Raw genomic sequence first — 13,566 nt, 5'->3', positions numbered from 1 at the left:
ATGGAGTCATTTTCAGAAATGAAAAAGATGCCTAAAGCTTGGGGTCGCTTTAAACTAAAAAGGACAAATTATTTTATGGAAAAATAGGGCAAAGCCGATACGTGTATTTACTTGTGACGATGACTGCTAGAGGTAAATAACTCAGCTTTGCTGTTAAATTAGCATTAAACAATCTAAAACCTCATCAGAGTACACTGCATTACTAATTACGTGAGCCAAACATCTTCCACTAAATTGTGGTGACCGGTTAAACTTGTGTGAGCGGATGTTAAAGCTTCTCCAGCTAACTTAGCTTAGCATAGCTTGCTGTCGGTGTCTCATATCAACACATCGCTAAGCAGCGATTTAGCGTGAATGTAAAGTGACATGATATTCATTATTGTGGGAAATATGAACAAAAAACAAAGGGCAGGCGAGTGTGACAGTCGTTTCTGGATCTTTTATTGGATTTTTTTTATCCTCACGTCCACTGCGGGTAATCGGATTAGCATAAACGGCAGCAAGACGTACTGAATCGGCAAGAAAGCGTGACACCAGACCCCTGGCTTATATGAACATTAATATGAAAATATTCTTTACTTTTAAGTGAGTATTATATAGTGTTAATATTTACCAACTTTAACAAACTTGTGTTATTTGTAAATGTGCGCTAATTCCTGGCAGACATTTTACCAGGAATAGAGGTGGTGTGTGTGTGTGTGTGTGTTCGCATGTGGGGGGAGGGGTGTGATTATCCAAGTAATCGATTGATTTATCGATAGGATAATCAAATCCATGCTAATTGTTAGTGAAAGCCCAAATACAAACTATTGTAATTCTTTCACTATTCACCTGATTCGGATGTAAATGCTCTCAAAATAAATCTGAAAGTCTGCAGTTAAAGCACAGATGGTTCGTTTCATTTCAAATCCATCGCGGTGGTGTTTAGAGCCAAAAAGTGACCATTCCGCCCATGTCCCAATATTTATGGCCCTGGCTAAGTGAGCACCTCGGGTTAGAGGTGATGCATGGCGTTCACACAGCAGACAACAACAGGAAATGGAGGCAGAATAAGCAGGTCAGCCAAAGCGTCATATGGCCTCCATCTGCTCTCAGCGCGTAACAGCCTGTTTCAAGCACAATACTGAAGATTGCACTAATTAATGTCACGAGGACAATGCAACCTTGTTTTTTTGTCGTTTTTTTTTTTTTTTTTAATATATTTTACTGTGCACTGTACATGTTTATGCGTGTCCTCAAAGCTTTGTCTCCCTGCAGAAGTGAACGTGGAACAGCATTCAGATGAAAACGCCCGTGCTTCATTTGAAACATAAGGTTCAAATTGTTGACTGGGCGTTTTTCAGATCTCAGTCTGAGGCGAAGGCGAGATAATAATAAAAAAGAGCTACATGTGGACAGGATCAGTCACCTTGGCGCTGTGTTCAGTGGGCCATAAGCACAAATGGAGATAGTAATTTTTAACTGGGACAGCGGGAGTCTGATGACACTTGGCTTGGGAATTAAGAACTTTAATAGCTGCGGCATTAAAAAGTGCAGGGAAAGGACCAAAACGCATATGTCCCAAAAAATTTTTTTTGTTTTTGTTTTTATCTACAACAGAGCTTGTGGCGCTCAGAGGCCACGGCACCTTTTCCATCGTTTTAAGCCAGAGGGGAATTTCATCTCCCTCCAGTTTTCTTTCCAAGGACATTTGTCATTGAACACTCTACAAAAGTTTCTGCCAAAAAGAGTCTTGTAAAACAAAACAAGACAAGAGTACTGAGGACTCCGGTGAAAGAACAAGCCAGCCACGTTCCTAAAAGGCTGGGGATAAAAGAACTCTTTTTTTCCCCCCTTCTTTTTTTAACTGTGCTGTGTGTTTTTCTCATTTGCATACAGGCCGACCCATGACAAGCAATTGCTTTTTATCCCTCTCAATGTACCAAACGTGAACCTAAGCATTAAAGACACTGTTCTTTTAGCAAAGTTTCTGTAATTTTTAGAATGACCATACAACTGGTTGTTATTTTTCCATGATATTTGGCTCAATATCTTGAAAATGGAGCAGAATGATACAGTACAACGCTAAGATTTTACTCTAAATGGCCAATGTATACATACCAGTACAAATATTAAGTCTCTTCAAATGTGTTTCTTTTATTTTCGACTTTTTTTTTTTTCACTTGATGTACTTGATTTTGGCATTTTTCACACACATCTTTGCTAACTACCACATGTGTAACAAGTGGTACATAAATGTTGTTGTTAAATCAAAATGTTTTAATTGTGTTTTTTATTGTCCGCAACAGCACATTTGGACAATGATAGTATGAACAGTCAACGTAGCAATTGCAGCTAGAAGAAGCTGTTTCTAACCGGCCACACTCATCACAGAGGCTGCGGGAGGGTAAAACGAACATTTTCTTCCAATTATCTAAACTCAGCTCACGTTCCAATGCCATCAAGCTTAACATGTCCACTCTGTCATAGTGAAACATGATTGTCATAATTAAAAAAAAAACATGAACATTTTCAGACATTTGAAATACCCAGTATTTGCTAAACAATAACAGTCGCTCACGTTCCAATGCTATCAAGCTTAACATGTCCACTCTGTCATAGTGAAACATGAATTGTCATAAAAAAAAATATTTAAAAACATGAACATTTTCAGACATTTGAAATACCCAGTATTTGCGAAACAATAACAGTCGCTCACGTTCCAATGCCATCAAGCTTAACATGTCCACTCTGTCATAGTGAAACATGAATTGTCATAAAAAACTTTTTTTAAAAACATGAACATTTTCAGACATTTGAAATACCCAGTATTTGCTAAACAATAACAGTCGCTCACGTTCCAATGCCATCAAGCTTAACATGTCCACTCTGTCATAGTGAAACATGAATTGTCATAAAAAAAAAAATTTTAAAAACATGAACATTTTCAGACATTTGAAATACCCACTATTTGCTAAACAATAACAGTCAGCTTGATGAAGGAAAGGTCCTCCACTTGCTAATCAAACGCTAACATCACCCAAAAAAGTCCACCCTGTCATTGTCCGTCCCATCAGCACACTCATATACGTATTTTGCTGTTTGCACATCGTCTGTTGCCAGTGAAAATGTTTGGAAGCTAGCTTGGCCAATATGCATTTCTAAAAGCGTAAAAACATCTTTTCAATACAATGAATTTGGAGTTCAAAGGAAAATCTCAATTTTGGTGGGGGTGAAACAGGAAAGTCTCAATGGCACTTTTCTTTGCCACTGTTTTAAAGTCATGCAAGATGGAAATGACCATTTGTATGACCAAATACGGTGAAGTGAAGTAAATCCGGAAGAATTGTCCACCTAACAAACAGAAAATCTAGTGAGTGGGTGTCAGACGTGTTGCGTGTCTCGTGTGCATCACCAAAATAGACTTGTTAAAACAGCGTGTAAGGATGTCTGCAAGATGTGGAGGACGAGCGAACGTGTGACAGGAGTTACATCGGTACCGGGCGCCCCAGAAGAACAGTTGAGCACGCACAAATGCACAAACACACAAAATCAGTCAAGAATGTGACACCAACCATCAGGAAGTTGGCACGCTGCAGCTTTACAGCAAATAATTAGGTGGCATTTCTGCGCCTGCTGATAAAAGATGTATTTAAAAATTCCTTTCAATTTCCCCCAGCTCGATATTTCAATGGAGCAAAATGTTCGTTCTCAACTCCTAAGCAAGAGTGTCGTCTAAGATGAAAGATTTATGCATTTGCATGAGGCTCTGAACTAAGACTTAGCAAAAGTGCACAGCTGCTCTGCTGTGCTGAGCAGTGTGGGTGGACCGGGGATACGCTGCTGTGTTTTTCTCGCATCATTATTCTCGCCTTTTTTCTTCCTGCCTCTCACTCCTCAGCTCTGTGACTCGGGCGCAGTGGGGATATAAACAAAAGGAGGTTTGCACTCCTTCACTCTAAAATATACATCAGCGGTGGCACGTACACGTGATAATGCGTCAGGTTATGGGCTAAATGCGCTAAGCCGCAACATGACCGCCTTCCTCCACTTACGGAAAGGCTCGCAAATAACACAAGCGTCGGAGAGGCGCTAGAAGGCAGACGGAAGAAACGGCCTTGTGATTGCTGGACTGAAATCAGCCTCCATCTTTGTCACTCCGAGTTGAATGATTTTGGCCCAGCGCAAATCCATAAAATGTGCCCAGATGGTTACTGAGATTGGACAACGGATTTTCAATCAATTGAACGTATCTTCACTTTGATAATGCCCGCAAACAGACAGTCGCTCCCTCATCCTGCACTGCTGCCATAGCGACAGTGTCGGAGGCTTTGTAGCCTTTATCTCCCTGACAGAAGTTTGTCTTCGCACAATTGAAGAGAAATTTGCCCTGTTAAGATCGCTCGGCGTTGCTGCTTGAATTATAATGAATGATGAAGTTCAATTTCAAATAACATTTCAAATAATACCGTACCATCTCACGGCACACTACCTAACAAAAATATCATTAATCTCATAAATGTTCCTAAAAAAAATTGCAACATAATTTTTTTCATGAGAAAACTAACACTCATACATTGAGAAAATAATTAAACGGAACAATAAGCATTTAACAGTTTTTAATCACACTTTGCATTAATCCGCTATATGCAGAAAATAACGTGACTAAATACAAAAAAAACTGCCAAAATACCTAGCATGACAACCGGTTGGTTGTTGACATGACTGTTAATAAAACAAAATAAAAAATCTTTATTGCTGTTGTCTTTGGATAAAAATGAAATACATGTACTGTAGATGATTTATTTCTACAAATGTGATATGGTACATGTAAACGCAAACAAAGCCTAAACTTTGAGTATTGCAATCTTTTGTGGCTCATACTCTAATTAGCATAATAGAATATAGAATAGAATTAGTCTGAAAGTAATTTCTCGTAGATAGAATAGGGCATTTTGCTCCATTGTGAGATGGAACACAGCACACACCCGGTCAATCGAAGCAGCTCCCCTTATTCCCAATAAAATTAGGGTGGTGAAAGCGCACATTATGGAAGCATAAATTGACTTGCTCGGGTCCTTTTATGAGATTGAAGGTAAATGCATACTCAAAATTGAGGTCAGCATTGCCCTCGACATGCCTTCCATTTTGTCACTGGGAGTGGCAATAAACTGCTGGAAGTCTCTTTTTGAAAGGTTGCTCACTACCCGCCAAAGTGTTGCTTATTGTGACTTGAGTTGAGTTCACTGCCAGCATACAGCACTCATATCTCAAGTTTATGCTTGCAAGTCAAAGCAAAGACAAAACAATTGAAGCAACAAGAAATGTATTTTTACTTTACAGGGACTTTTTTCATTACTTTTTTTTTTTAAGTAACCTCAACAAGGGTTTTTAGGAGAGGAAGAAATTATGTAAAGCACTTCAATGCAGGGTAGTTAAATGATGTTCAATTTGAATTCATGCTAAAAGTTTGTGCTGATTGCTAGTGTAGTGATTCAATAGCGAATTGTACTGCATGTGGAGGACTATCAATTTAAACTCAATGCCCCCATTCACCATGTCCCTGTGATTGACAGGCGACCAGTCCAAGGTCATCTGGGAGAGATTACAGCTCCTTGCAACACTGCAAGCAGCACATAAATGAACGGCTTCTAATGGCTCATTTACTGTGCGTTCATTTGACGATTTAGTCAGTTTTCATCGGGATAAACAGGAAGAGACTTTAGAACACACTGTTTTGTATTTAGTTCATGTTGTGAACATTATTCTCAGCGCGCACATTCCACATAACATTTGTCATAGGGGAGAGCTATTTTAATGGCAGGCACAGTTGAGCTGCTGTGTGCTCCTCCGAAAGTAGGGCAGTTTGGGCAACATAATTCACATACTTTTTTTTTTTTAAGTGCTCAGTCTGATCTCCACCATTTTCTAAGGACACGGTGTTCTTCAGACGAGCTTCTAATGATCAGCGGCTGACATGCCAGCACATCTGTCTGTAAAGATGCGAGTTTCTCGTCTCCAAAGTCGCCTCTTTTCTCCCACTTGCTGTTGCCCTGCAGTGCAGATGTCATTAATAGCCGCTGACATTAATTGTTAAGTACATCACTTTCTGTACGGGCCTAAATAATGCAGAAGATCAAGAGCAGAGAAACCCAGACAACATCAAATAATGGCAAAATATTACACAGAGCTAGAGCTATTGGCATCCATTTCTCATTTACTGAATGTCTTTTTTTTTGTACTCTTTTTTTTTTTTTTTTTTACTTATTTGTTCATACACCACAAGCTTTACTTTTAATAGGCGGATAACACTTGAATGTGACTGCAAGTTTTGCTCAGCAAAAAAGATGATGAAGTCTGCTTGGATGGAGAAAGAGGCGGCTGTCTGCCATTGGGCAAGTACTGACTTTTACGAAACCAGTTGCAAAATATTATTACACTTGTCCCGTCACAGCTTCATTTTATTACTTGTGGTATTCTCAATAAGCAGGCTTGTATTTTCTTTTTACTCACTTAATTTGCGAGTTGACACATACTGAAGAACATGACATCCACATTCTTACTTGTTTAGACGATTCTCTTCTTCGTCCCTTTTTTGTTCTTCATCTCTTATCTACTGTATATGTCCCTTTTAAAAAGCGCCTTCTGGTGTTTAGACATTGGAAATACGAAATTCTTTGATTTACTAGATACATGCTAGTAAACTATGTGGCAAGACTTAGAAGAACATGCAGTCTGATTTTCACCCTGGAGAACCCACGGGGTCAAATTTGGCCCCTATAAATTCTGCTACTCAAATAACAAAGACCTTTTTCTTTTTTTTTCTTTTACAAATTTAACTTCAAAAGTCCAGAGTGCCACTTCTGACCCCTGCATGGGGCCATCTAGTGGATGAATATTGCACTTACATGAGCCAGAGTGGTGGTGAGAAGATGGCTAAAATGCAACAAATAAAACAAAAAAATTCTGTTGTTCAATGTAGCTGTGTATTTGATTGATTATTTTCTTAAATTCTAAATAGTTTACTGACAGTTTTTGTTATTCCGATTTTTTGAAATGATACCCCTAAATCCCAAAGGGTCAAATTTCGCCCAAATCCTAAATTAGGGAATACATTGAAAAAACAAATATTTTGGTGTTCAGTGAATTTATAGCAGTCATTTAATGTATAATTCATAATTTTTCAAAGAAGAAAAGGGTTCTTGGTTTCTCCAGGATTAAAATGTCATTAATGACAAGTGCTAATTGCTATATTTGATTGTGACTTCCGGCATGTTCAACAAAACCGTGTTTTGAACGACAATTGATCAAAATAGAACACGTTTTCATCACAATTTTAAGATCTAACGACATGATCAAGTATTAGTCCTCAAATTGAAGTACAGTGTTCCCTCGCTGTAACGCAGTTCACCTTTGCGGCCTCGCCGTTTTGCAAATTTGTGAAGGTTTGAACATTGACAATGTTTAAACAAGGATAAAATGTATATGCATCGATGAGAAAAGTGTATAAACTGTGTGGTGAGGAGTTTTAGAGCCTTAAATCATTCATAATAAATGTAAAACATAAAAAGCTAACTACTTCGCAGATTTCATTTATTGCGGGTATTTTTTGGAACCGACGAGGGAACACAGTACTTGTATTCATACTCGGTTTGACAGTGGTTGGTTATCAAGCATCTCTAGTTTATACTGTTAATGCCCCCCCCCCCCCCCCGTCTCACAGATTGAATTTTGGCAGCACGACTGATGAACTATTCGAAGGAGTGAAAGACATGAGGAATAAGTTAATAAGAAGTGATTATGGATGTTCAAAGACCATTTCTAAAGGAGTAAAATACTACGTGCTACAATTAGTGTAGATAATGATTTTCCAGAAAAATGCCTTCCTCCCCATAAAAATTAAAACATATCTCCGCCTCCTCTTTCGTTAAAGCTGTAGAATCTATTAGGATGCAAATGAAGTCGGCTCCTTCTCAGTAAGTTCAATTTTCACTGGTTATGGACTGGAGACTTCAGTTTTAATTTCTGAACGTTATATTATCAACCACTATTTCTTTATTTGTTTGTTTATTTCAACGATAGCCCCTTGAGATGCATCATCTCGTTTGGAAAAATACATAAATATCATTGCCAGTAGCACAAAATCAGCATTAACTCATTCACTGCCAGTGACGGCTATAGACGTCCAAAATTAATTTGAACTATTTCTGTTAGTTTAACATTTTTTCCACTTTTGTTAACTCTTTGACTGCCAAAAACGTTAAATAACGTTTAGTAAAATCCTAGGGAGGAGTGCCAAAGACGTTAAAAGACGTTTGTTTCAAAACAGAGGTGAAACTAACCATTTTCTATTGTTGATTACTGAAAAACGGAATAAGGTAGAAACAAACTTTTTTTTCTGATGAAAGATGAGAGTCCAATCTTCCATTTGGTAGTATGTGTGTTTCCATAGTCCAAACACATAATTTTCTGTGGACCTTGAAAGATCAGTCAAAATGCTTAAATCGGCTGGCACCCACGGCATCCCTTTTCTGAAAACGTCTGGCAGTCAAAGAGTTAAAGGGAAATCCAGAAGACAATCTGAAACATATACTGTATATTCATACATACTGCACAACACATACGTGTACTCACAAACAAGGCACAAGATGATGCACCATAAACACATCAACTGACGATATAAAGCCCAAAGAGACTGAGCCCAGCAGCGAAGTTGAATGTAGAAATGATTTCAAGATATCAAAAGTGCTGATAGCACAGCGAACGATTTCTTTCCTTATTCTTGGAGTTTAAAAAAAAAGGTCAGTATGCCTTAGGCTATTATGTAAACTAATGGATATTTAAAATTTGTATAATTTAATGTATATAACCAATGCAATTCCCTCCCAAATCAACGACTCCCACAGACTGTGGTAGGTCCCAGAACAAATTTACAATTACTATTTTACAAGTCTTTGATAAAAATGAAGTACAGCTGGGAAGTAAATCAATATTAATATGTATCATGATAAACACGTGATAAATATCAATAGAAAATGCGTCCCATAAAATGTTCAATAGGAAAAAAAACGTGGGAAGAAAATCACGCAGCAAGGGATTCAGGTCTTTTGGGCACATCTCATTTCTCTTTCAGGCAGGTGGCTTTCAAGGATAAAGGAAACAGAAGGTGCGAGGAGAACTGAAATCCACCCTCAGCCACTCAACCGATCGATTCAAAATTTGGATCACAGTTGCACAGTGTGGCCATGTCAGAAATTATAGCCTATTAAAATATTTCTTCATTTCTAAGCAAGCGAGACCCAGCCGGCTACCATGCTGTGCCCTGTCAAGCCATAGAATTACAGTAAATGTTGTGTTTCACCGCAATACTAAACAACATTAGCGGAGCATATGGTTAAAATGTATCAAAGAAATGTTTCGCCATTGTGTCTAACAATTTACTAGTTTGGCAATAGTTTGAATATTTGAAGTGGTTGAAATGTGTTTGATAGTTATTTGTTCAAATGCAGACTTGATATTTCTATATATAGTATATATATGGTTTATATATAGTGTATAAGAATGTCAACCTCAAGATGGTTTCCACGTTTGCAGAATACTTTGTACTATTTAGAAAGACTTTGTTAGACATATTGATTTTTACGCTTGAAGTATTAATATATTAATATATTAATATTCAGATATTCGTTGCATTTTTTTGGTTTAAAAAGTGTTTATTTAATGTATATACTGGCCATTTTGTTTATTTGACTTTTTCAGAGTTGTGTTGATCTCTTATTAAAACTTAAATGTTACATTGCTAAATAAAAGTACCCAAATTCAGCCTTTAGATCCAGGTACTTATTTTGAATATTTGAAAATAATATCAAAAATCAAATCATTATCGATATGAACTGATAGGAAATATTTATATTGTGATACATTTTCCGCCATATCACCCCACCCAAGGATGAAGATTTAGATAACATAATCAAGGTTTGACAACAATTCAGTCACAATTCCTCTCCAGACTTGTAGAGAAAAAAAATTCAATTAATTGATTTTAGACAACGATATTCATAAATCTTCCTAGAGGTAGAGTTAATATGAGGTTTGAAAGATAATCTAGCCAAAGGCATAAATATTTAATTTCATTCACTTTTTCTAATAAAGTTCCACTCACAAAGCTAATTTACAATTTTTTTGGTCGAGTGCAAAACAACATGAAACTGTTGTCATGATATCACAAATCATTCTTCGAGACAGATGCCTTGAACTGGAAGATGAACACAGCTAATCCCCCCATGGAAAATGAATATGAACAATGAAACAAACATCATCCGGTATGCTGAGGCCTCATATTGGAAAATGAAGTGAAGACGCACTTTAAGTGGAGAGGATCTTAACGTGATTAGAAATTAATGAGTCGTTACCAATTTTAAGATACTCAAAGTCTTTCCTGAGAAGTAATCAGGAGCAAGTGAAGAAGAAAGTGGTCAGAAATATTCATGAATAACCATAAGATGATCACTGAGTATGGACTATTGTCTTTTTATACAAGGTTAACTCATTCAATGCCGGACATTTGCACTCAGCATTTTGACAGATTTTTCAAGAGTCACAAAATATTGTGTTCTGTGATAATCTTTATATCTACCAAAAAATCCTTAATGTGGTGAGTAATGATTCATTTATTGGAGCCAAACTCAGTTTCTTCAATACAAGTGATTGGAAGAGATGGCCGGGGATTCCCGATTCAAGATGGCAGCTAAGTCTGCACATCCTCAACCGGTCGAAGCTTCCATAGACGTAAACAAATCTTCACTTCTTCTACACATTGCGCCAATGAATCTCAGTACTGCCACCTGCAGGCAGCGGCGCAATTCTTTCTGCACTCCACCATACACTTTTACTTGCTTTTCTGGCCGACCAGAAAGATTACATATGTCACGCACATTCATTAAATATACTAGACAGACTGTTGAAGGTCAGCATGTGTAGTATGTGATCAAACATGCATGTTGATGATATAAAGAAAAAGAGCCATGTCTCTTGTGTGAAGGCACACACCCATAACTGCCTGCGTCAATTAATTAATTAATTAATTAATTAATTAATGTGTGTGTGGTCGTATGAGGCATGAAAGACGCTATCACTCATTGCAGCCGCTCTTCCCTTTTCACCCATTTATTTGCGATACGCAATGACCAGAAAACTAAAATGGAAACTCATTTCATGTAATCATTATTAGTTGTTTTGTTTTTACTCTTCACTCGGTAACAGGGAGCCTCTGCCTGCCTTGACCACTCGTCCCTGGCATGAAATAGGGACGTTTAGTAAATGTAATATGTGCAAGCTATGCCTACTACAATGTTTCATTGACAAACCGGAAGTCTGTGCTAACTGCTAACATTAGCTTAGCAGTATCAGCCGCTCTACTGCACTACTACTCAATACTAGTGGTGCAACGGATCATCATTGATACGGATCAGGCCCCACAGTTCGGATTTCACATGGTCCGCGGATTGATTGGTAAAAAAAAAACATAAGGGCAAAAGTTTTTTACTTAACTTTTTTTAATGCTGACCTGATGAACGATCCGATCTGTGACTCAAATCTGTGAACTGAACCGAACCTTGGCTTTTGTGATTCGTTCCACCACTAATCAATAGTGGGGTTTACATCCACACATTTTATTCAAATTTTCAAAAAAATAGCGAAAATAAAACGGAATGGAAATGATAGAAATTCGAAAAAGGGCCCGAAATTTGCAAAAACGTTTTTACGCTTGGAGGCGGTGGATTTTGAAGCGTATCGAAAAAAGGAAAAAGCTAATTTTGGCTATGGAATCAGGTTTTGCAAATAAATACTGACAAGACCGGATACACATCGCACATTTTGACCGGATATTACGTCTCACGTACGTTTGTAGTCCCAAAGCAATGGCGGACGTTAAAATAAGGCATGTTTGGGGGGACGAAACGGCAAAAAAAACCGCTATGGTTTATCAAGAATTACAAAAGCAAATTCATACGATGTCATCACACGGCGCAGTCGCTTCCTGTTCTTCTTATTTTAAATTACTGGTGGATCACATCGCTATGGTGTATACTGCCACCTACAGCAGCGGAGTCGCCTCTCAATATTCGCAAAAGAAAAACTGATGAAAACGGGCGTCGCATGTTTGTTTTGTGCATTTTCAGTATGTTCGCTTAAAAAATTTGAAACAATTGGATGAAAACCTGAATAATAACCCACTCTAGTAAATGATTTTATATTAACTAACCGTGTTCAGTCAAGCTTCATTTACATATGGTTACTACATAATGACACTAAAGTTTGTGTGAAAGTCTTGGTGGCCATCTTGGTAACGCCTCCAAGCTCCTGCAGTAATGAGGTGCACTTTCCCAAGGACGTATAAACTTTATTTTAATTAACACAAAAGCGTGATGACCCCTTTCCCCCTGCTGCTAATATCCAGGCTGATGGGCGTTGTTTTTTCCTCCAACATATATTAACCCATCCACTAACCCATCTATTTTCTACTGCTTATGTTGCGGCGTATTTAGTATTCAGTAAATACATATAAAGAAGAGTGAAAGTCAACCGGCCTCCAAGTGAAGATCATGTATTTTTCATGACAGTATGTCATCAAGTATTCAGCACGCTAACAAAGGTCAGAGCAGTGGGATCTTTGTATATTAATCAACAAATGCTTGTCTGACTCAAAATAGTTTGTGGCGCTGCCATCAATGATGTCCTTGAAAGTTCTACTCACCGTTGAAGCTGGAATTGCGGATGTACTTGAGCAAAGTTTTCCCTTCAGCAGACTCCATCTGTGGACAGACGCCAGGATGGTCGGGACACAAGTCCCTCTGCATGTTGTGCAGCGCGTGCGCCATGGCGTAGACAGCATCAATCACAAACTGCACCTTCCCTTCCTGCTCGAACTTGGAGTCGATCCCGATGCGTTCTTGGCCTGTGGGAAGACGACGAAGAGCTAGTAAATGCAGCACCATTAGACGTTACGTCAGCTCTCACTATCGTCTCCACGTCCAATTCCTTCCTCTATTTATCATTTACTGGCAGTACATACGTTCAAGTCTGATTTTGAGGGAATTACACCTAAAAGGAGACAATGCGGCAGAATAAATGAAGACGACCCATTTAATTCCCAAACGCAAAAATTGCCAAACATCGGGCTGTGCTGTTTGTGAGCAAGCCGGCAGATTGCATTAATGTGCTGTTCTACATAGTAATGGACTGCTAACAATGGGTCTCGTTGGTCCCATCTACAAGGTGATAAAAATCACCATGAACTTTAGAGACGCACTTCTCTGCGCTGGCTCCACGCTCACGTAATGCCCTCCACACAGTGCACTACCCTTTCACTATGGCTTGCTGTAAAGGTTTTGCCTCCTGCCGTTTATACACAGCATGAATATTTAAATGGGCAACCTGCTTCTGGATTCTTCTCGTGACCACGTGCCGCTTTTCACTCCGGTGATGGCAATGACATAATGTGACCGACATCAACAAAAAAGGGCCAAACAGATTGCGTGTGCTGTTAGTGGGCACGTTGCGTGGGATTAATGCTACGTTCACAAT

The 13,566-nt window shown here is 38.4% G+C and overlaps 1 protein-coding gene across 2 annotated transcripts in view; it reads right to left on the bottom strand.

Moving 5' to 3' along the window:
• grm7 (glutamate metabotropic receptor 7) overlaps nucleotides 1-13,566 on the bottom strand; it is a 153,138-nt gene that overhangs the window by 42,530 nt on the left and 97,042 nt on the right. For both annotated transcript variants that reach the window (XM_077575950.1, XM_077575941.1), the window contains exon 6: nucleotides 12,737-12,937. In XM_077575950.1, the coding sequence (XP_077432076.1) occupies nucleotides 12,737-12,937 (201 nt within the window). The remainder of the gene's footprint in view (nucleotides 1-12,736; nucleotides 12,938-13,566) is intronic.

Source organism: Vanacampus margaritifer, chromosome 1 (assembly GCF_051991255.1).
Source record: "Vanacampus margaritifer isolate UIUO_Vmar chromosome 1, RoL_Vmar_1.0, whole genome shotgun sequence".
In the NCBI taxonomy this organism is placed as follows: domain Eukaryota; kingdom Metazoa; phylum Chordata; class Actinopteri; order Syngnathiformes; family Syngnathidae; genus Vanacampus; species Vanacampus margaritifer.
Note: the sequence above shows the minus strand (reverse complement) of the source record. Positions and strands in the feature narration are given on the sequence as shown.